This window comes from Anoplopoma fimbria, chromosome 19, assembly GCF_027596085.1.
Source record: "Anoplopoma fimbria isolate UVic2021 breed Golden Eagle Sablefish chromosome 19, Afim_UVic_2022, whole genome shotgun sequence".
Lineage (NCBI taxonomy): Eukaryota > Metazoa > Chordata > Actinopteri > Perciformes > Anoplopomatidae > Anoplopoma > Anoplopoma fimbria.
The window spans coordinates 11,887,647-11,911,954 of record NC_072467.1 but is presented as its reverse complement, the minus strand read 5'-3'; the positions used below and the strand labels follow the sequence as shown (position 1 = coordinate 11,911,954).

At 41.9% G+C, this 24,308-nt stretch overlaps 1 protein-coding gene across 9 annotated transcripts; it reads right to left on the bottom strand.

The window, feature by feature from the left end:
- Positions 1 to 100: 100 nt before the first annotated feature.
- cnot1 (CCR4-NOT transcription complex, subunit 1) lies at positions 101 to 23,210 on the bottom strand. 9 transcript variants are annotated; one of them, XM_054620283.1, is made up of 49 exons: positions 23,015 to 23,210; positions 21,103 to 21,401; positions 20,863 to 20,970; positions 19,062 to 19,160; positions 18,663 to 18,731; positions 18,430 to 18,484; positions 17,604 to 17,807; positions 17,320 to 17,488; positions 16,943 to 17,069; positions 16,493 to 16,603; positions 15,828 to 15,998; positions 15,504 to 15,631; positions 14,882 to 15,122; positions 14,629 to 14,748; positions 14,225 to 14,347; positions 13,938 to 14,089; positions 13,529 to 13,679; positions 13,149 to 13,362; positions 12,878 to 13,003; positions 11,738 to 11,877; positions 11,317 to 11,603; positions 11,151 to 11,229; positions 10,778 to 11,017; positions 10,495 to 10,635; positions 10,185 to 10,364; positions 9,797 to 9,913; positions 9,590 to 9,700; positions 9,305 to 9,382; positions 8,822 to 8,999; positions 8,116 to 8,270; positions 7,543 to 7,839; positions 7,283 to 7,423; positions 6,782 to 6,886; positions 6,503 to 6,622; positions 6,020 to 6,214; positions 5,759 to 5,901; positions 5,404 to 5,512; positions 5,015 to 5,184; positions 4,464 to 4,695; positions 4,125 to 4,373; positions 3,478 to 3,641; positions 3,232 to 3,349; positions 2,990 to 3,091; positions 2,465 to 2,638; positions 2,122 to 2,271; positions 1,854 to 2,034; positions 1,438 to 1,570; positions 1,190 to 1,324; positions 101 to 1,071 (listed from the first exon to the last, which is right to left on the bottom strand). In XM_054620283.1, the coding sequence occupies exons 2-49, from the start codon at positions 21,202 to 21,204 to the stop codon at positions 993 to 995; spliced, it is 7,173 nt and encodes a 2,390-aa protein (XP_054476258.1). In that variant the 5' UTR covers positions 21,205 to 21,401; positions 23,015 to 23,210; the 3' UTR covers positions 101 to 992. The 9 variants fall into 9 exon arrangements, with proteins under 9 accessions (XP_054476258.1, XP_054476254.1, XP_054476261.1 ...); XM_054620279.1 differs by having other exon boundaries at positions 10,778 to 11,027; positions 11,152 to 11,229; XM_054620286.1 differs by having other exon boundaries at positions 11,753 to 11,877.
- Positions 23,211 to 24,308: the final 1,098 nt, after the last annotated feature.

Sequence of the window (24,308 nt, the reverse complement as noted above, 5' to 3'; positions counted from 1 at the left end):
GGAATATAAAACACTTAGTAACATGATATTTAATGTATATGAATTTTGTTTGTATAAATAGATGTCCACTTTTGAAACACCTGGTATATCCTGTAGTCCTGAATGAACACAGATGCCTTGCAGTTTGAATGCTTTATTTCCTGTATGTATGCATACTGCAGTTAAGTAGCAAGAACTAAAGGCAAACTAGAAAGGACTACAAAATACAACACATGGACCAATACATTTACAAAACATTCAAAATGTTACAAAATGGGCTGTATTGGTCCTTCTATTGTTGTTCTTCAATTTGGATCTTTGTACAAATCGTCAAGATACAATGTCGCCATCACTTTGCACAATTTACAAGTGCCAGGGAGAGACTTCCAGAGCCAGCTTCAAATGGACAAACCATCAGCAAACCGTCTCCACCGACACGCCCGGAGTAGACCCCCCCCACCCCACCTGGGAGACTAAACTTCGTCTTCCTGTCCCACTCAGGGATAAAAAGGAATCAAATGAAAGTAGCAGGCAGCTTTTTTTCTTCAATCATCTAACATTCAGCCTCAGAAAGCAACAAAAACAAAAAAGGTCAGAAAAAAAGGTTTGTGTGGGAGGGAAGCAAACCAAGGACTTTGGTAGTGAGTGAAAATATGTTTTCATGTCTTTACATGTCAGGATACATTTTATTTGACATGTGCATTGCTCTCCACACATCTACTCGCCCTTTCTCCCTTTTTTCCAATATTTACATCAAAGCATCAAAAAAAAAAGTATATTAAACAGCATGTCCCAATCCATTCTCTTCATCTCAATTCAGCCCCAGAGGGATAAACAAAAAAATCTAACTCTTTAGATCCGTGAGCAGTAGTCATTTCATCCACATTTCGAATGACTGTGGATGCCAGTTTATCCAGTGCCGACAGTAAAGAGAGAGGTGTGTGTGGTGGTGGGGGGAGTGAGTCAAGGCCGCGGCATCTCTCCCGAGGGCTACGAGCTGGCCGGTACACAGGCTAGCTGGCACCGGTGCCCTCCATCACCTGCTGGGCCTGCTTCTGTCCCATGCAGCACTGGGCCACTGACTGGAACAGCCTGAGGGGAGAGAACATTAACATCCGTTACAGAGCAGCAGAACGGCTCGAACATAAGGCTGACATTACTTTATTTTCAAAATCCTCCCTGCAATGAATGCATTCTGCTATCAACCTACTTCTCGATCTCGGGAGCACAGTGCACAAAGTCGTGGCTCCAGAACTTGAAGGCAGGATTCTTGATCAGCTCGATGAAGGTGATGAGGAGACCCCATGGGTGAGGCCTGTTCACTATCAGTCTCTCCAACAGAACCCTGGAAGAGACGGAGTAAGCATGAACTGACAGCACTTGTGTTTAAAAAGTCCACTTGGTGATGGGTCGAGGTTTTCCTGCGGCAGTAATGAAGTCGCTCAGACTCTGTCTCACCTGGTGATCTGCTCCTGGATGGCCTCGGTGTTGGCCTCGGCAAACAGGTAGAGCATGGTGCAGCTGAAGTAGTGAGTGTGGCTGTTTGGGTAGCGCAGCTGATTGGCGATCGCGTTCAAGAACAGGTAACGCCCTGAAATCACACGACAGCAGAAACATGAGTCCTCCGTTTTTGTTAAGCAAATATTTTGAATATCTAAATAGCCGACAGCATCAAAAACAAACAGCTTTTTTAATTTTTATTAGCTTCTAAGATAGCACTTTCAATAGAACGAACAATATGCTTAATGAATCAGCAACCCACACAAAAGTCAGGGAAAACTCATGTGATGTCAAACCGTTTGTTTTATCATGGCATGACGTTTTTAGCAGTGACGGACAGAAAACTGATTGTGGTTTGTTTGCTGCCAACTTACCTTCAGTGTCCAGGTCCACGGCCAGGTTCTGGAAGATGTCCATGTGTGCAGAGTGGGTGATGGTGCTCATGGAGGGGGTGCTGCCCTTGTTGTGGATGTGAGCGATTGCCTGTGTGCCTACGTACAACACTAGAGCATTGATCAGCTGGATGTTGTAGCGGTTTCCTGGCTCGTTCGACACCTGGGAGACAAAGATGACAAATTAATAAAAATGTCATCTTTTGAAGTTTAATACTAATCACTTAAAATAAGTCGAGGCTGCTCCTACCTGCAGGTTGCTGCGCAGCTCAGACAAGAAGGTGACAGGTGACCGAGTCTTCAGATATGAGTCCAAGTCCTTCTTGAACTGGGAAGGCATCACGCCTGTGAAGTTGGTGAGGATACGGGGCGCGATGTTGATCTCACTCAGCATGTCCACCTGCAGCCGGGGTGTTAAGAAAACACAGGTTCATGAGATATTTTGTCAGTCTAAACAAAGCTAAAGAAACCCTGCCTCTGTCAAATCAAAATGGTAAGGTCTAAATAGCAAACTTATAGGTTCTGTCGATCTAAGCTGCACTTTGAAACATCTTTAACTTAATATTTAGCTGTGTGTGTGAGTGTGTGTGTACCTTGAGATTGGGTGTAAAAGGGTCAGGGAGCCTCATATTGCGTGGGAAGGCACTGAGGATGAGGTTGCGGAGCTGGATGCAGTTGGGTGGGATAACGTCACAGAAGCCGTAATGGTAGTCACACAGGAACTCTGGGAAGTCATGCAGCAGGACCAGGAGCACTCGCAGCGTGCCCTGAAACATACAATAATGACAGATGTCAGAGGGAGCAAAGAGGTTTTGTAATCCAAACAGGAAACATTTGCACATTAACTAAACAATGAAGACAAGAACAGTCAATATGAATTACCAAATTAAACAAATACAACAGCTATGATACAGAGCAAGTGTCATGATATTGGAGCTGGTCTGTCAATGTGACACAAAAGTAAATCAGTGTATTGTCGTCACTCCCGGCCCAGATTTTAATGCAAAGTTCAATCAACCAACAAAACGGACAGAAACAGGGGGTTTCATCGTTGTCAAACGTAGATAATACAGCAGCTGTTATTTCTGCAAGCACATTAAGGAGAAACGAGAGAGCACCTTGTAGAGGATTTGCATAGGTTTGTTGAGCTCTACATTCCTCAGGAATGGGGCTAGGTACTTGAAGAGATCAATCAGCAGCTGTGCGTACATGGGCCAACCCTTGAAGAAAACATCAGAGTATTAGACCAAAATTCAAAACCCACAAATATGGGGAAAGCGGCGACAGTTATGTATCAACAAGACTAAATGTGAGGTAGTTAAAGAGTGTGCAAATCAGACAGTGTCTTGTTCTTGCATACCTTCTGCTGCGGAGTGTGCGCCAGCATCCTGGCGATGAAGATGCGATGGGAGATGAGTTCCAGCCAGGCGTACACAAAGCCGGGTGCTTTGGTGGGCCTCAGGATGTGGAAGGTATTGCTGCACATAAAGAGGACATAAAAATGAGTCCAAACCAAACTGCAGCAATCATATATGGACAGAAACATTTAAAACGTCTTTATTTCAGCACTAGGCGAGACTCTTCAGATATGATGTGAATGTCCTACCAGAAGGCGGTGAGTGTCTGAAAGTTGATGGTCTCCAGAACATGTTCGGGGGCGTTCAGCTCCAACAGCAGCATGATGAAAATGCGGTGGTATGGCAGCTGTTGGAATTCTGTCTGACGGACATCATGGTCCTGAATCAGCACGCCAACTACGATACCTAGCACCTATAAGAAAAATGTAGGGCGCAATCAGAGTCAAGTAAACCAGCTGGTCAAAGGTCGCCAGCAGTATCTACAGAGGAGATGAGCGTTTATATTGTCTGTGGCTGTTGATAATGTAATTTCCCCTTTTGATTATAAAACCAGGCTTTCCATAAGGATTCTAAGATACTCTGTTATTTTAATTCAAAGAGTGGATCTTCAAACTAGGTTTTAACTAAGTAGTTGAATTTAATTATTTAACCTTTCAAATCTTTGATATAGCATTCTTTGTAACCGTCCTATTTTAGACTAAACCTCGTCACACATCTGGTGGCTCTTGAGATTATATTTCGTTAAAAGATCCTGCAAAATTTGTTTACACAGTTTCACTTCTACACTTGAGCTGACAAAGATATCCCTCAAGTGTTTCGTTAGCACAAGCAAATGTTCTATGATGTGCTCTAATAGTTTCTGCTTTGAACTGTTCTGTCAGAGACGATAAAGTACCTTGTTGAGGAGGTTGATCTTTGTCACTGTGTTGGTGGCCTCTCCAGAGTGTTTGACCAGCAGGGCTATGAGCCTAACAAAGGCATCCAGGTTGTGGTAGCACTTGGCTCTGATGATGGCTGCACTGGCTGCTGGGTTGTGCTGCTGCTCAGCCTGTGCCCGATAGCTGATTTCCACGCACATTTCTGTGCACAGCCGGAAGAACCTTGTGATCAGGTCATCGGTCTTCAGGATGCCCTGCTGGTGCATCTGGAGGTGAAAGAAAAGGAGACATTAGAAATCAAAAAAGGAGGTAAAAAGGACCTTTACACCTAACGATAAACTGTGAAGAGTGTTTACCTGGCCGACAAATGCAGAGAAAGCTTTGGTGCTATCCCTGCCGGCGGCAGCTGAGTGGTACAGGTTGACCCACTCTCTCAGGAGATACTCGGCCTTCTCCCTCAGGCCTGGAGGATCATCATATTCTGACGCCTGTGAGATCCCAGAGTGCATCATGAAGTTGGGTCCTCCGTGGGCCCGGTCAATCATGGCCTCATAGTTGGAGCGAACAACATCCATCAGCTGGGGGAGGCTGGGTGGGAGGACAAAGAGATGACAGAGTCAGTTTTAACTCCTCTCACATTAGAGTCATTTGATTTGACTTCCAGGTCAAGTAGCAAAAACCGATAAGACAGGAAAACCTGTGGAGTCACAATACATCTATTGACATCGTTGGGTTAATGATGTGTAACCAGTTTTAGTGTAAAGCATAGCAACATTGAAAAGACACAAAATCGATTATAACCAAGAGGTATAATATTTTTGTCTCATTTAATGTCTTCCTGTTTTCCACAGCAGATACTTCTATGGACAATGAATCAACTAATGAAAAAAAGAGGGAAGTCGTTTACCCCTCAGGTGCGTTGGCTCTGGAGTGTGCACAGGTTCTCATTAAGGTCTCAATTGTGTGGAAGAGATCGGCCTCTGTGACATGGCTGACACTGCGTTCATCCACCAGAAGGAGCTTCACCAACTGCATGGCAAAAGCGACCGCCATGTAGTGCAGTCCATTTTCCATCGACTAGAAGGAAAACAAAAATCACCGTTAGCTTGTCATGGCTCTTGAAATGTCACAGAGCCAGACAAAAATAAGTTACTAATTCACAGACCTATTGACAAAAAAAAAAAGTTAGTAGTATAGTTTTAACACTGTTCAATAGAAAGAATCCTTAAGACTGCATAAGAATTGATATCAAACCTAAATATAAAATTAAGATAAAATAGTAAATGTAATGTGTACCTGTGCCAGGTGCAGGTCGTACTGCTGCATGTTCACCAGGTGGTTTCTGATCAGAAGCTCCACGGCCTCTACGTTGTATTTGTACTCATCACGACATTCAATCAGACACCTAATAAACAATCACAGAAAAACACAACAAGCAGACATATTAAATATGCTATCCACGTAACCACCTAATGTCATGAACCACAAGGGTGGCATTTTACTTATTTTCAACATCCCTCAAATAATTTTTTTTAAATATCTACCCTACAGCTAAACATGAGGTTGTATGGTTGACATCAGTGAGGGTTGAGGGAGATCAAGACTGCAACAAGGGATAAATAACAGGTTGAACTCAAGTGTCCTAACTCACCTGGTTATCTGCTTATTGCACCACTGTGGTCCATAGGCACGTCCATCCTGAAGGGCTTTAAGCACCAGCAGGTGGCATTCCCTGTAGCGGAGCAGCAAGTCTGCATCAGCACCACTAGTAGCATCCAGAAGCCCTTCCACAGCCTGGGAAATAGAAGAGCCAATTAAGTAAAGCACAGGTTAGCGTAGATTATGTATTTTGTTTGCCTTCCTCACCCCAAACAGACAGACTAGACTGCAGCCGTAATAGTAACTGTCCTACCTTCTGCAGAAGGCCAAGTGCAGCAATGCCGTCCCTGGAGTTCCTCGCCAAGGCCACGGCTTCCAGCAGGCTGCGCAGAGCCTGAGTCAGGGGGTTCATGGCCAGGGCTGGAGGGATGGCGTGGAGATGTTGCTCCAAGTCTGCCATGCACTTATCGTAGATCTGAGCTACATCATCTGTGGCCCATGCCTGTTGCTGTTGACAGAGATACAGAGAAATGGATTCAATGTCCTGATATTAACACAAGGGAAACGTGGTTAAGTGCTGCCTGTCTTAGTTTCTTATTTACTGTATTATAAGACAGAACATTATATAGGCTGATCATTTTACTCTTGGTCAATACTGGCACAAATCAGAAAATTAACATTGATGAAAATTTTAAATAAGAACTGTAGTAACTTTCATCCCTCTTTTACTTTTTTAGCTCTCAAGTTTTGTTTTGAATATCCTAAATTATTTTTATTTTTTTTTTAAATAACTCACCTTCATGGGCTGAGCCAAGAAGCCAGTGGGTTGGGAGAGATCATTGCTGGGTAAGAAACCTGGAACGTTCCTTGCAAACTCCTCATACACAGCAAGTTGCTTCGGGTCCACTCCTCCCACCTAGAACACAAAAAGAGTTTTAGTTACTCTGCTATTTTACACGGTGTGGTCAATCTGTAGATAAACAGAATCATGATCCTTTAGGACATATTGGACATCTTATTTAGCAGTACATTATGTTTTGGTTTATTAAATTACTGGATGTTACAGTGGCCTTACCTTGAGTCTGATCTGCTCAGGCATACGTTCAGCCTGGTAAGTCAGAACAACAGGATCACAATAGCGACGTCCCTCTTGGCGGGCATGCTTCCTCAGCTCAAACTCCTGAAAGATTCAAGTTAAAATCCAAATCAAGACATTGGACACCTACTCTACTGAAAATGAATGTAACAAAATATATGAATTAAACTTTTACAAGCCCCATGCATCTTGGCAGAGCAGTACACCGCTTAAATAAAAAAGCTAACCAGTCTCATTTAACCAGACACCAAAAAAAAATCCCATGTACCCAATTAAGTGCAACATCGTTGCATAGTTTGAATTATTTGAAGTCTGATTTGGGGCTGCTTAATTTCTGATTTTTTTTAACAATTATTGCAATCTCTGAAATTCTGATAATTAAAATGGCTTATCTATTTTACATATATTTCATGCCGAGGGGACACTAGCCATAGCTCATGTATTGGAAACACATTTATATTCACTGCTGTTGAGTCTCACCGTGGCTAGTCGCTTGTCCATTTCAGGGCCAGCCTTCTCCACGGCTGTTTTCTGAATGAAGCAGCAGGCCAGTTCACAGTTGTCTTGAGCAATCCTGGCTGCAGCCTCCTCCATCATCTCCCTCTGTTGGGGTGTTGGTGCCTGAGGAAATAAACACCTCAAGTTAAAGAAGCAGGAACGGTATAAGGGAAAGGGTAAGACTCCCCTCTATACAACACTGGCAATAAAGGACATAAGTCCTCATGTTTGATTTAGGTTACCCTAAGTGCAGCAGCAAAGCTGTTCTTAAGGTTGGTGGCGATGCTCATGAGCAGCGGCTCGCGGCAGGTGATCATGGCCATGCCAGCGGTCAGGTTTCTCATCATATGGTGGGCTGCCACACGCATGCGGGACTCCTCCGAATCCAGGGCAAAGTCCTTCCTGATGATCTGCTCACAGGTTGTCATGGCTATTTTGATGGAGCGGTCAACCACAGGGTGCACCAGCTCCTGAACAGCTCGCTCTACCGACTGCCGAACGCACTGCTTCAACTGAGGATGGGCCTGAAGCAGAGGGATCTAGATACAAGACAAGAGGGAGCATGATAGTAAAGTCAAAAATGGAAAAACAATCGAAAGAATAAACGCAACAAGAAAATGTACTAAACCGTGAGGGTAATTTACTGAACTGAGTGAGGGGAATCTTATGCACTCCTGTAACTTTTGCGAGCAAAGAAATACATTTACAAAATTGCTGTGATGACGAGAACATGCTCAACCCTGAGGTAGGGTCACATGTGTCTCACATGTAATGTTGACTTCTCAATCAGTGGTTGGCAGGTACTAAACACTTACGTTGACATTTATATTGATGTGTGGAGCCAGGCCTGCCAAGGCATACACATTGATGTCGTGGTAACTGAACTGTGGGGTCGGGGGCCCAGTGGTTGTGCAAGCGGTGGTGGTGGCAGCTGGGGTTGATGGAGGGGCTGCAAATGGAACGAAGTCTCCTGTTGGTCACAAAACAGTAATTTGATTTAAAATCACATGAAACAGCAAGCACGCACATAGGCAACAAAGAAAATGGTACTACGCTCTGTAGTTTTTAAAAATAAATTCTCAAAGAGCTTCTCGGAGTAAAGTCCGACCTGATAGGACAACAGGAATAGGTGATATGTCCCAAATTTGTAGTGCAATAACCATCACGGCAACTTAAGATATTGATATGTTGACATTATTTACTAAATATTTTAAATCAAAAAGACTCCTCCATATGTTATATATAAAAGTTATATTCAGACATGGCTGAAATGACACGAGTATGTGCCATGATGAGTTTTCTTCAATCATTTAGAAAGGCAAGTGAGAAAAATGTCCAAACTCTGGATCAGTACTGACATAGCGTCAGAGGCAAGGATGATACATTGAAAGCTAAACAAGACCAAAAAAAAAAAAAAAAAAAATCAAACAGAAATTAAGATTGTATCTCAAATCTGTCAAACTTTAGATGTGCAGTACATAGAAAGTAAGGCAAAGTTCAAAGTAAATATGGAGCGCCAACCTGTGGTAGAAACTGGCAGCATCTCTTCTGGAGGCTTTGCCTCTTTCTTTGGTGCAGACAGCTGCTCCTCCAGGCTCTTCAGCTTCTCTTTGTCCTTCAGCAAGTTCCCTGGCTTGAGGTCATTGATGTCCAAAGACAAGTTCTTACACAGAACTTCAATCTCAAACTTCAGGTTGAGCTGCAGATAACAAGGGAACATTGTGAGAAACAATTACAATTTTTCAGATTTGATTGTAGTGATTGGTGAAAAGTTTGTTTTTTTGTCTGATGGTTTGAAGTGGAAAGATACAAAATGTGTTTGCCGACAATGTTGGCTCTAGCTGGGTTATGGTTAGCAAGCAGACATTCTGTTTTCTAGTATGATCATTTTATATCTGGTACCAAATCAAAAAATGTGGCCTTTTTAAACTATGATTTAGATGGACTACATTTCCAAGAGCTACCTGGAGTTTAAGTGGCTATACAGGAAGAGTAATGCATTACCTTGAGGTCATGTTCTTGATGCAGCTCAGCGAGAACATTCATGATGGCCATGGTCCAGGGGTTCTGGGGCCTGAAGACCTGCAACATCAGAGACACACACACACTAGTTAATCCACAGAACCTCAAACAGTGGAATCAGGTAAGCATAAGCCAATTGTAGTAACTCTGAACAATTCTGAGTTACTTTTAACTTAAGTAAATATGACTGCATGACATACTGGGCAGTGGTATGAGGTAGTGTCTATGGCATGGAGACACCCCTCAGTCTGAACCTATTTTACTAACCATGCTTCGTAGACTGGACTCCAAAACTTTGGCCACAAAGGGAACTACATAGAGTAGCTCCTGCTGGCCTTTCAGGTAGGCTTCCAGTAGCAGAGACTTGACTTCCAAATCCTGGGAAAAGGAGATAAATATGTCAGCCAACTCGAAAGCAGACAGATCCACAACATAATGAAACAACACTACCAAAGTAATATTACAAATTCTTACGGTGTAGAGGATAGGCTTGTTTTTGGCCAGTGTAATCATGCCCAACCAGTGGCCCAAGTTCTTCAGCAGGGAGCGATCAGAGAAATTGGCAGCTGCCTTGTCAGAGGTCAACAGAACCTGAAGAAATTTAAAGAAATTCAGAGATGGGAGTGTCAGTATTTTACAAATTATGAGTTCTTCAGCAGTGATGACTGTTGTAAGTAGGAACAAAGAAAAAAAACAATTTATCTGGCATGTAGTGTAAATTGACATGCGGTTGTTCAACATGGGGGTCTCAGTAGTCAATATCATAGTTATAGTAGGCAGTAAATTAAAAAAAGAACAGAAAATGTCTGCTTTTGAACATTTTAAAGCTCTGAAGCTACCATCTTATCCCCCACTGTTTTACCTTGATATTCCTGTAAGTCTCATTGAGGACCATCTTCACAAACTCAGGGTTCTTGAGAGTGTCCAGGAAGTTGGAGTAGAGACCGTGAAAGTTGGGCTCAATGCTGACTCGCTTCATCACCAGGTACTGTGACACCCAGGGCATAAACTCATCCTTCACAGTCTCTTTCAACTCCTCAACCTGAAAGAAAAGCACATATAGAATTAAAAAAAAAGAAAAAAAGAAAGAAAAAAAAAAAACTTCTTGAGAAAAAAAAAAAAAAAAAAAAAAACTTCTTGCGATATTTATTTTTTGTCTGATTTAACATTACCTTCTGTGTCATGTTGGACTGGGAAAGGTTGTTGAAGATAAAAGCAATCTTCTCCTGGACATTTTCCGGAGGCTCTACAATCCGTTCTGTTTGGTCAGTGGCCACCAGCAGAGTGTCAATGTTGGTTGTGTTTATGGAGGGCTGCAGGTAGGAACAAAAGTAAGGAATACGTTTTATTCTTTATACTGTACCCAAGTTTTTCATGCAGAAAGATATCAAAACAAATAAATCCATTGACAAGGCACATGTTGGGGTGTATAGCTATCAGCAAAGCCAAACTCACGGGCACATCCTTCTTGAAGGTGCTGGGTGTGGGTCTTGTGATGGTAGGTGTCTTGGCCACTGTGGTTGTAGTCGTTGTGGTGGTGACTAGAGTGCTCGGCTGACCTGGCTGCGGTGCTTTGGGAACACCAGGTTGCTGTGACTGAGCTTGGACTTGTGCCAGAGCCAGACTGCCTGGGGTGGTGATGGAGCCCTGCATCTTCACCGGAGGGTCCCGTGACTGTTGGCCATACTCGATATACTGCACACACAGGATATTGAAAGGAGCAGAGCGCGATTTTATTTATCTGTATGTATGCATCCTTTTCTCGGGTCAATAGTTAAGACAAAATAAGACTGAAAAATGCAAATTTAAATTAAGGAAACCTAATTACCTCTTGTAAATGGTGGGGGAATTGCAAGAAGTGGGCAATTGAAGCCAAGTGTTGACAATATTGAGGATAGTCCTTTAGTCTAGAAACATGAAAGAGTTGTTATTCAGAAACAAAAACGACTGTTGGTACATTAATACTCATTTTACAAGAGAAAACATTTCAGTACCTGTTTTTAAACCTATCTAGGGCGGCAATTCCAAAGTAATACATTTTGGATCCATAGGGTTTTCTTAAGGCTTCAAGAACATATCGGAGGGCCAAGCCCAGGGCCATGTAGGTGACAAGACCCTTCTCGATAATGCCACCAAAAAGGCAGGCAGTGATGTGCAGCTCCTTGTCTGGGTATTGGGGGAAGAACCGATATTCCTCAAACAAGTTCCGCAGCATGCAATTGAACACCTCGCGCTCCCGCTTGATGGTTGAATCCTTGAACCTCTGCAGCATCTCCAGTACCTACGAGGGAGACAACGATGAAGTGGGAGTTAACTCGGAGTGCAACAACAGTACTCACTGGTGGGTTTGATTTAAGTTAGTGTTTTTGGCAGAGACAAAAGAATAACATCACTACATACTTCATCACTACATACTTCATCGCTACATACTTCATCCACAGACATAGTTGGGTGAGGTGGGTGGTTGTAGATGCGCTGGAAGTAACTGTTTGCTTCATCGTCTATCTCCTTACTAAAGTTCTGGTTTGCCTCGGGCCACACCTGAGAAAGGTCAGCTGGAAAAAAAACAATAAATAGAAAAGAGACACTTTTAACCAAATGTTGCAAACCAACACTGGTGGCGCAAAGAAAGCCAAGTCATTGACTCATTAGTTAACATTGCGCAAGAAAGAGTATTCTAACGGATGAGGGTTAGACCTCTTTTTGATGCTTAAAAAGCAGACATGACATTAAAGTGGGGCTGTCAGCATAAGCAGACACTGAATGGAAGACTGACCTGCATTTCCTCTGTTATTCCTGTGTGATAAAATAATTTGAAAGTTAAATCATATACTTAAATGTTTTCAATATGCTAAAAATTGCATGAAATTGGCATTATATAGTCAATCACTAAAATCAGTGTAATTCTAAATGTTATCTTTTTACATTGTCATTTGCATGAAAACACACAATTCAAATAATAATTTTAATAACTTGCACCTTGGCATTAGAAGTTTTAATTATGACTTTAAAGCTTTTTTTTTTTTTTTTTTTTTTTATAAACACCATGATAGCGTTACAATTTACTTTTGCCCAATAGTCATTTGACTGAGTAGGCAGAATGCATCAAATTGAAAGTCAATGCAACCTTCAATAATGTGAGCTGGTATTTCTGTTATAAGCTAAATGTGCTTAAAAGACTCGGCGCTCTCAGCAGATTAGTCAGTTAAAGCAATTACTTTGAGCAGAATTCATGTGAATTAATTACAATATAATAAGTGTCTGATTAAGTTAGTTGTTCATCTACGATTTATTAGTTGTGATAAACTGCAAGCTTTATGTCAAACCGACAACGTTTGTGTGTGTCAGGTCATCGATCATGGCCTATCAGCTGTTTTTCCAACAGCAGCCGATCAATTAATGTATCTCTATTAATGAGGCACACTAAAAAAGGTGCATTAAAACTAAATTAGCAACTTAAGACAATAAATCCCTACAGAGGAAATGCAGTAGTGAGCAGCGCAGGGCGGGGCTCTCAGTCGGACCACTACCACCACTTACAGGCCTTCATCTTACTCTGCTGAAAGGTGGGTGGGTTCAGGCCTGGTGTGCTCATCTTCCTGGTGCCAAAAGGGTCTGTATTGACAGTTTGCATCCCCAGACTAGAGCCAATACCAGAGCCGATGCCTGTGCCCAAGGGACCTGAGAGTAAAGTAAAGTAAAAACATTTAGCAACAGTGTAACTGCGACAATTTGTTCCTGTCCAATTTCTCAATGAATTCAAAGAAGATACAAAACTGTGATTGGTTGTTTGTGTTAAAGTGAAAAAATAAAAATTGCATAGTACCAGAGTCCATACCAGGAAGCTGGGAGGACAGGCTGCCAATGCCCCCAAACGGTGTGCTGGGGTTTGGGTTGGAGAGCGGTGGGAAGGCCTTTGCTGGAGACTGTGGATTACTGAAAGCTGAACTCAGTGAGGTTGGGAAACCCTGCATGCTTTGAGTGTGGGAGGTGGCTGTGCCCCCCAGGTTCAAAGAACCCATGCCGGACAGAGAGTCCATCTAGAGAAGAACAAGGGAGGGAGAGAAAGAGAGGGCGCAAGAAAGAGAATAACAATGATTCATTTTAGTTTTGTTTGTTTTAGCAAGTTAGGAATACGGGTTGGTTTTGAAAAGACATTACAAAGTTTGTCTGCAGAGGCGTGATGTGCCTGTCATGTGAAGATACCTGTACAGGAGAGATGGCATCCAGGCTGCTGGTGCTGGGGGCACGTCCCTTTGGCATTACCCCTGGTGGTGGCTGTCGGGCTTTATTCATTACATTGCTGCAGTTGGCAACCATGGTCAGGATGGTCTCTGACAGCTCCTGGGACACGCTCCTGAGGAAACAAAAAGGGAAGGAACTTTGATTTTAGATGTATGGAAGGGTAAGAGTGATTGGAGTCTATAGATAACTATACTGCCATAAACTACACATGCATGTCTTATGTGGTCAAAACACAATCAAATGCATCCAATGCTGGGCTTCACTTTGAGCAAGACTTGCATTATTAGACAATTAATAAAAAAAGTCAAACAGTTTTTAAAAAGTCCAACTAATAGTACAGTGACGGGGAATAAGCCAAATAGCCTCTCACCCAGCACAGGACTGCAGGCAGGCCAGCATGGTGGCTAAGGTCTCCGGGGGCAACTGGGCACTTTTGGGCTGGTCCTTGTCTGGAGCCAGACCCCCCATAATGGATGGGCAGCGCCTCTTCAGGAATGTAACACAGGCCTGAATGAAAGGTTCCTGAAAAAAAACAGAGGGATTGTAAAATACAATGTTCTCAGGGGTGGTATTCTCAAATTACAATGACATAAACAAGAACACAAAACAATCTTGATTTACTTTTTTTAGTGTACATAAATCAATTGGAAGACTTACCCCATGCTCTCTGATTTTGTCAGTCAGCCATTTATCAAGTTTGAGGTATTCACGGCGAGAGGCAAGTGCAGCAAGGTCAATAACAAAGGCAAATGGAGTACCATTCAGCAACATCGATAGAGACTGGAGGGGGAAAGAAAACAGAAACACACTAACTTATTGACCATGAAATGATACCTACATATAGGGTAAACCAGAGACTGCCACAGGATATACGACCCTTTATCCTTTAATTTGTGACTAAAATAGTAAATTATAAAAAATAAAAAACACATGGAGGAATATTATTCAATGCAACAGCCCACTGTGCAACAATACTGTTTCTTAATTTTTCTGCTTTAGTTTAAAAGGTTATAAATTCAGAGAAGTCACCATGTGTGATTATTTAATCTATTCTGACAAACCTTCAAGTCCTGGGCCACATCAAGGATGCGAGACAGCTTGGCCTGGTCATACTGCTCCCCTCTCATGTACCACTCGGCCATTGAATGCATAATCAGCTGACGGATGGAGGGAGACTGTCCCTGGAAAAATAAACACCAGGTTGCATAAGTACACCGGTTTTATAAGAATATAACAAAGATAACAAATGTACCGAAAGCACAGCGGACAAAAACATGAATTCTTGAGTTGAAACCAATGAGCATTATCACCAACCTGTCCATGCCAGGCGTAGTGCAGGATGATGGCAGAGTTAGGGTGGTTACCCAAAAAGATGGGCATTAGGGTAGAGATGAGCTCATGGCGCAGTGTGTGCCAGGAAGTGGAGATCTGCAGCAACGCCAGCACCAACATGTCTGGACAGTGCTTGATTGGAAAGCTGAACAGCTGCTTCACCTGCTCATACTGTCCCACCTCAGAAAGCCTAAGCAGGCTCTCCACCAGGTCCAGACTTTTCCTGTTAAGAGTTAAGGGCAATCAGTCAAACACACTGTAGCCTCATAACAGCATCAGCACCATATCTTTTTGAGTAAATCAACAACTGAACCATATTCAGTCGGTCAAACTACACCTCTGAGCATAGAACAGGGCATCCTACAGTATATTATAGCAATCAGCTATAGATATTACAAATCACCCACTGTTAAACATAAATTATCACATGATAAATTGTTATATTGGATGCGCTAGGTGAAGCATGAATTGAAATTACATGCAGGAGAAGAGCAAATAAATATGAACCGTTTTAAAGCTTTAATACTTCAAAACTAAATCCAATAAGTAGAGTAAAGCAACGGAAAGACCCTTCTACATAGTAACCAAGCAACAAGATCCATACCAGGTGGCAATCTCCCTGTTGTCATCCTCTGGTGGGGCCTTAAGGATGTCAATGGCCACAGTGTGGCAAGGGTAGTCAGCAAAGGAGAACACTTCTGGGCTCATCAGGGAGTGCTGAATGAATGACATCTGAAAAAACAAAGCAATTATGACTAAGGAAGATGCAATACTAGGCTCACCTTTAACCACGTGGTCTAGGCAGAAATCAATTACTAGTTTGCATTATGACTCTTTACAAACAAAAATCCTTTCTAAATCAATTTTGCCCCTACAATTGAACGCATGAAATCACACCATCCTGACGCAGAAGATGTTGGCCAGTTACCTGTCCCTCGGCGTGTTTCCATGGTCGATAGATGAGATCGACGGGAAAGACCTCCATGCCCAACCCCCTCTGAATGCCATACACGACTGTATGCAGGCCTTTACTGTCCCGGATTATGAAGCCTGGGTGGTCCAGCTCGTATGTCACTTCTTTGAAGTTCAGGTTGGGATTCTAGGGCACACACAAATATCCATAAGTGAAAGCTTAGCAGGTTTTTCAGAGTAATCTGGTTAAAAAAACAAAAACAATTTCTGCAACCTTCAGTGGCAGATTTATGCAAGGCTAGTGCATGTATTCAATTTGTACTGATGCAGAATTGATCAAAATGTAGATCCAGTGACAATATATAATGCTGGACACGTGGTGCTCCTTAATATTCTGGAAATATTAAGGCTTTGTAAAATAATTAACTGTGTAAAGATTATCAGACTCACAGCTATTCAAATATAATATGATGGTGAAATTGATGGAAATGCTTAAGTGGAGCTTACGTGCAAATTTGGTTGTAACTGCACATTGCAATCATTCTAGCCACTCGAAACAGTTTATATTTTAGGAAAGTGTTGTCAGGTGCAGTTTGTTGAAAGTAAAAAAAACAAAAAAACATATATAGTTGGCTGTAAATTTTCCTGAGAGAACAATTGAGAAACTGATGGCTAACTTACCACTTCTTTCACGACGTCGATGAGAACCTCGACATTCCACGTGTGTGCCTGCGAGCCATCGTTCTTGTCCTTACCGTCGCTCCAGATACCACTTCCTGGAGCAGAGATGGACTGTGAGAGAAAAATGCAAAAGAAAAGTTAAGCTCTGTATGCTGAAAGGCTAACAATCCAGAAGCAAGTACACTCAATCACCCAATTATTTGAAAGATAAAAGTAATTACATCAAACTGTGATAATGACACTAGGAAGGACTCCTTTTTATATTACACACAGTCATAAACTAACCTATTCTCCAGCTCTACAGAGTTTCAGTTATTTATTTTAAGACAACGTTACTTTTACTCTATGTTTCAAGTAAAGCTATTCCCGACATATCAAAGTAAACTACACTGAAGTACTCAAAGAGATCTTAGACTTCTGGCAGCCCTCTCGTCAAATAAAGCATCTCACCTGTAGTGGGATGCCATCAGTTAGGCCAGAGTGGGTACGAGCCATCATGCCCAGGACCCTGGCCACCTGGCTGGCAGTAACCTCTCTCACCCCATACTGGAGGATTATGTTTCTGCACTCATCCAGACTGGAAGGACAACAAGGACTGGTCAGTGCGCACCATCATCTCCAACATTCACATGTCATTTCAAATCACACTGACATTGTATTAGGGATAGAAGAGTAAAAAAACAACAACGACTGGGCATATACTTCTGTTCAACCTCAGATTTTGCCCATTTTTTACACTACTACTGATGCTAAACAGTTGATGCTGTATATGATAGCACATTGAATGTGTTAGTTGTGGGCATAGCTTAGAAGAATTGAAAATTCACCTAGCACAGAAGCCATAGCCAACTTCCTGCATGAATTCTGCAAGAGAACTCTCCATCATGGTCTTAGCTAACTCTCCCGAGTCTGGCAGGATCCTGTCCATGAGAATGTCCCGTTTTTCAGGGTACAGCAGTGGTGCGAGCACCACAGGGCAGCGCTCCTGGGGGAAATCTGAAATACAACATACAATTAAATAAAAATGTAAAGTCTGACAAAAGTATCTTCAACTGTGTGTTATCTATACGCTTCAGTATCTGAAGAATACATTTGTGTTGATCCACCATACCTCGGCAAAGTGTCTTGAGGAAGGCGTCAATCTGCTCTTGCCCTACCCCACTGGCTCCCTTCTGGCCAAACAGTAGATGGGAGAGCAATAATTGCAAGACTTCTATGGCAATGTCCTGGAAGCCACCTTCCTGGTTCCCTCCGAGATCCGCGTCAACGTATGACCGCAGGAGGTCAGGAAGTTTCTGCTTGATGAACTGCGCAGCTGAGAGACAGTCAAACATAAGTTAATAAAGCCCAGGATTGTATTTCTACAATTTACTCTGTACTGCTAATCCAAAGTTTTTTTTGTCAATTAAAAGTCATGTTGTCATCCAAAAATCTACTTCAGATCATTTGGATCCTATTTCCTGCTTATGTGTAACCAATGCTTATCCCAACTTGATGAAAAGCAGCAGTCACTTATAAAAAGGAATGTCAAAAATAAAAAGGATGCTAAATATTTGTGGGAAATGCAACCATTAATCAACACAACATATGCTACAAATAATTAATTTAATTATATTATTTCTCTTCTTCACTTTAGCCCCCAACACACCATTGGCCTTTATAGACTATGCATGTTTGTCCAAGGGAATGAATTTCAAATCCTGCTTCAATCTAGACGCAATCTACAAATTGCCAAGGGCTTGGCAAATTGTGCCAAACTAATGTTTTAACTTAAAAGAAGTCAGACTTATTGGCAGTATGTTTACTATTTAGAAGTGTTTGGATCACTTTTTATACTTTTAATTAACATTCACAGTAGGACTATATAAAAAGAAAGGGTTTCAAATAATCTAAATGCTAGAAGTTTACATATGTCAGGCTCTACTAGAATTACTTACCAAAACCACGAAGGTCTGCGTTGCTGGAGTTGAGCAAAGCAAGTCCAAATATCACCTGGGAAATCAATCAAAAATGTAAAATGCAGTCAATTATTATTTTCCATTTCAGATAGACACTTTAGGGTTAAACATGCTGATATTCAATACTTGTTGAGTGCCAAATGTTAACCATGTACTGTATAAACACATTGTCCAAAACATTGACTCATTTGAGATTGGCAGAACTGGCTTACCTCTTGGACCTTGCTGAGTTTAAGAACTTTACTCAGTTGAGTGAATAAATGGGCCGATGGCTTCAAACTCTGAAAGACAGTTCAAGTATATTATATAAACATATCAAATATATTTTTTTTATATTTATGAAAACTTGCAAAATGTCTGTCAACTCATGGGGTTCTGAGTTGATGTTTAAGTTGGTTACCGATAAATAAGTCAACCGAAAGCATTTCTGTATAGATGTAGAACTGAATAAAAATAGTTTTTTTATTCTGCCAATTCTATCCTGTGACTACATTTTCGTGCTTCTTTTAGTAGCAAGTCTTTACTCAATTCAGAATGGATCTATCAATAAGTGCTATTTTACATTCAGGCTACCACAGTCATTTTACATAATTTTAGCATTTGCTCCTTACCTTCTGGTAGTGCAGGGGATTGTCAATGGCGTAACACAAAGTAGCGATAAAGTTTGGCTTTGATATCAGCGACACGCACTCCTGGATCAGAAACTGTGTCTTGGGCAAGTTGAAAAGCAAGACGTACCGAGAAGAAAAAGAGAGTAAAGAAACAGAGCCAGGTGAAGAATATGATAACACAGCAATTCTATAAATATTAAACAAAAGGCGGTATTCATAATCACAATGAGGGAAACAAACTATTAAGACTGTATATTAAGGAATCTGTTAACTTATATAACCTCTTCTACTCCACCCCTCTGTTTTTTTTTTGTGGGGGGGTCCTTTAGGGGGAGATAGCAGCTCAATGGTATATGACCCAAAGAAGTGGTGTTCATGAGAAAGCTGGGAACCTAAAGATACATTTCAGATGCTTCTTAGCACTTTAAAGTTTTTCTAGTCATAAATCTGTAAGAAACATTGTATTATATTTATGCCATTTATTCCCATGCCCACTTATATCACATAACGTGTTGCAACAGTTTTTACCATTTATTACACAGATTTTGTACTAGATTAAACTTTTTGGACCACTCAAGTCAAATATCCATATAAAATATCACATTAAAAAGTCCTTGCTGTCATTTGGTATCAAAGACTTTACTACAAGCATTGGATTTTTGGTGATTGGATGGCAAGATCCCAATGCTACATTCACACGCTTACGTTTCCATTTTAAAAAAGGCATATCTTTTGCTACGTTTATGTCTAGTGTCCACACTACTCCAGAGTTTTATATCGGACGCTGTGTTAGTTTGAAAACCCTGGGGTTGTGTTGAAGTGTGGACAGGCGGAAGCGGAGACCTTAAAAAACGATGACGCAGACACCTGCGTTCGCTACTCGATTGTGTTTTAGCAGTCACCACGTGTCCTTCCCTGATTCTTCTTTCTGTAACTAAGCAACAAATCTACTTCATGTCTACAATGGCACACGCAGGCCCAGTGTACCTGAATGGTTATGTAATATTTAATTTCAGGCATGTTAGTATGGACGTACATCATTTCTTAAATGGTGCCGAAATGCTGGTGTGTGTAGCCTAAGTATCACTACAATTAAAATGGGACAAGAGTCGCAGCTTTCCAGACATACCCAATCTATGCAAAACCAAGACTGTTTAGGAACCCTACTATGCGGAAAACAATTTAGAAATATTATAATAACACATTTCTACTGCATGCAAAAAGTTGCATGATTTTTGGCCAAAACTGCATGGGATTAGCATAAAGTGGGCATGTCTGTAAAGGGGAGACTTGTGGGTACCCACAGAGAAGTTTCCTTTTATATGTATTGAGATGTGAGGTCAAGTGATGCTGTGAATATTGCCATGCCAGTTTTTCCCTTGCCAAAATTGAGCTGAATTTAGGAGCGTTATATTCCTGACCAGCTAGCATGACATGGTTGGTACTAATCGATCCCTAGCCTTCAATTTTTTAAGTTTAAGATTCTGCTACAGCCTTTGAAAGACAGTTTAGTCGACAGAGGAGCAGGGCGTCACCAACGAGTAGAAGAGAACAAGGTACGATAAATTATTTTTAAGAAATAGAGGGTTCCCAGTGCTGCCGTTTTGAGATACATGTGCAAAAATACACAGTATCATAGAGTGCTACAATGAGAGGACTTGGTGTTGGGTATACTGCGCCAAATTTAAAAGTACAAAAAGGTCAATACCCGTGGAGGTAAATGCTATTAAGTGCAGATAGTTGTATTCATCCAGTAAAAAAACAACTACTAAATATCAAAGTGTCTCTAATCAAAAATTACCTGGTGAAAGTCCTTGCCACTGCTTTTACCATCGCCACTGAAATCCACATGAGAGAAGAGACAGCGTAGTAAATGCCTGTCTGCCTCAGGGCCGTGACGATTTACAATCTGGAAGAGCACAGGAAAAACATCCAGAACATGGGAACACAAGGCAATATTTGAGTACACTTCATAGATAAACTTCGAGATATCTGTTGACTAATGTACAAACAAGTACTTGATGTCTTTGCTACCACTTACATGCTGTATTTCTTGCTGGCTGGCTCGGTAGTTTTTCTTAGTTAAATTGTCCACCAGATAGCTGATTTGAGACAAAGCCAGCGAAAGCGAGTCAAGATTCATTGCTGGTTGGGGCGGAAGCAGGCGGCCGAGCACGGCGCAAAATCACCATTATTCCCCTTTAGTCACTTCAGTGATAGGTTACTTCTGCCCCCCCCCCCCAAAAGATGTAAAAAAAAATGTTGGCTTCCAAATGAATTTTCCGATCAGTGTCTCCCGTTGCTAGGTAGAGTCCTTCAGTTTAAAATCAAGTTCAGCATCTGTAATGAAAAGACAAACAAAGTTAAATGGGATTGTGAACACACAGAAGACGTTTTGCAATAGAAATAAAATAAAAAGCAATAGAAAACTATGGAGGAAGTTCTTTGCAAACAGCCATAAACAATTAATTATGTAGGTTTGCTTCCATGTAGGACAATATTTACAATAAATGGCAAAAAAAATAACCCTCTATGACAGGATTCGAGGCCTACGTGCATAACAAACACAGAGTGCAGTGGATTATATTTTAGCTTCTGCTGCCCGGGAATTTATCTGCTAATACATTCCCAAACTGAGGTCAACACGAGTGAAAGCTACGACGTTAATTACGACACCTTATCGAAGATATTGTAATTATGTAAACACGCCGCACCAATAGCTTGTACTAGGCCTCGACTGCACCCACATATCTGGCACAGAGACTCACTGCTAACCAACGAGGGTTAAGTTGGACCAACTTTACGTTCACGAGATCATAACCGACGCATCTCCATCAACCCATTCATAAGTACGGAGCATTTAAAGTGTCCAACCAGCCGTTTCTGAAGACTGGCCTCAATGGACAGAGAGATAAAAATCACACACTGAAACAAAGAGCAAGCTAATCCGAGTTAGCAGATGTTACTAGCAGGCGATCTAAGTTCCTCTGCATGTTTCCTAAAGCCCGTCGTCACATGAGCAGACATCCTGCATGACTGAGGGACCAGATTGATCCAAAACAAAACTCATATAGCAGAGCAGAGCAAGCTAGCTGCTTCCTCCAGGCTAACATTACCATGACGCTGATAAACACTTGCTTTGGGAAAAGTTTGAGTGGACGTTAGCCAACATGTTTACAGGATAAAAAGGGTTACGTTGACATGAGCCGTGACACCGTCGGTACTCCAACACACGTCATGTTATATCCACGTATACGCTAATCAGGAACAACTCATCTGTGTCGATGTCTAACGTTAACCTTTGTGAAACAGCACCAACTCCCTGCTGTCTGCGAGCTAACGCTACCGGATAGCATGTAGCTTAGCGGAGCTAGCGTTAGCAACATGAGCCCGTGTCCAGCTAGCTTCTATGAATCGACATAACCGACTAATATTGAGCTTCCTGTTCTTTTTACTACTGTGTTTAATAGACATTTTGTCTCGCTTGCCGATTACAAATGTGTCGAGGTCGTCACACATGCCTTGTCCGTGAGCGTGCGGGCCTTGTGTTGCGGATGGGGTTTGCGGGATCGTGCCAGCTAGCGTTAGCAGTAACCTTGTTAGCGTTAGCTCGTTCCGACGGGCGCCGACTAATCTATGGTTGGCTAAAGATCATATGCTAGCTGGAGACGCCAGCTGCAATGTAACGAAGCGTGAACGCCACACAGAGCCAACACATCCAGCAATAATGCGACTACGATGATTAGAGAGGACCACGCTACCGTCGTCGCGCGGAAAAACGTTGCTGAATTACAGAAACGAGTTTTCTTATGTGACCAATATGACAGCTGCTTTTCAGCAAATAGCCACCCCCGCACTGCTGGCTAATGTTCACCCCCCGTATCCACACCGCGGCCTGTGTGTTGTATTTAAACCGGTCGACGGTTGTTTACCAACTATAGAATGAATCTCACCGTGTTCCCAAGAAAGTAATTCAGGTTTTCATCCCTTCTTGTTTCGCACAACAAACTTGACGAAATGGAAGGGTCGCTGTGCCTCCAGTTCAGTTTGATTTTCAAAATAAAATGGCGACCGTCACCACCGCGGCGCGGTCACGGTTCGAGACGAGTGCGTGAGCTTATCCGCGCGACACAAACGCAAGGTGCTCGCCAGCAGACACCTGAAAATGAAGCAGTTTTGAGGTTTCTCTATATAAATGCTAAATGAGTGGGTCTATTTTTTTGCTTAATTTCGAGGTGAACTGGATAAATGTAAAATCTAAACCAGAAGGCAATCCGTTTACCATGATAGTTGTTTTTTATAAGTTTAACATTATGTAAATGACAGATGAAGATGAAACTGGATTGCCCCCCCGGTTTCCATCAAGTATTAAAACGGGACAGTATAGCTGTTAAAAGTATTACACAAATATTTTGCCCATAGCTCCATTGCTCTAAACCAACCCAATAGAAACTAGAGAAGCACTCAGTAAGTGCCCAGGTGGCCAATTTTGCATTGCTGTAGTTGGCAAAAAAAAGTTCTGTTTCCTTTTTACGCAATTGCACACTCACATTACTCTCAATATAATAATAACTACCTTTTTACAAATCACACATCCTCCCTCATTAATTGTTAATCTCTGTTCTCAGTTTTCTATTTAAACATGTGACTGTGTTCTTTACAGCTCTTTTTGACAAATGCCAGGCAATCTGTGTGATGTTCATAGGTGAATCTTGAACACGAGATGGTGAAAGAGAAGTTAAGGTGGCTCTTTTTTTAAAACACTGAGTGTAAACATTGAGTGTTGCCTCACATTGGAATTGGACATGCTTCCTGTGCTGGACTAGTGTTTCAGTGTTATATATCTGCAGGAGGATAGTACCCATAGGTACGCAGGTATTGCACAAAAAATAAACAAATATATTACATTACAGTCATTTAGCAGACACTTTTATCCAAAGCGACTTACAATCAGTAGTATATTACATATCATTCACCCATTCACACACTGATGACAGGCTACCATGCAAGGTGCCACCATCAGACTCTAACTAACATTCACGCAACATCCAGTCCACACCGATGGCAAGCCTTCGGGAGCAACTTGGGGTTAAGTGTCTTGCCCAAGGACACATCGACTGCCGAAGCCGGGTATCGAACCACCGACCCTCTGATTGGAGAACTACCTTGCTCTCCACTACACCACATATACATACATATACATATTTATATACATACAGTACCAGTCAAAAGTTTGGACACACCTTC

Coding starts and splice junctions, on each gene's coding strand:
- cnot1 (XM_054620279.1), bottom strand. CDS start 21,204: ATGAATCTTGACTCGCTTTCGCTGGCTTTGTCTCAAATCAGCTATCTG. Junction 18,732..19,061: donor ATCCCCTGCACTACCAGAAG/GTAAGGAGCAAA, acceptor ACTGTCTTTCAG/AGTTTGAAGCCATCGGCCCA. Junction 3,642..4,124: donor AGATCAACCTCCTCAACAAG/GTACTTTATCGT, acceptor TTTTTCTTATAG/GTGCTAGGTATCGTAGTTGG.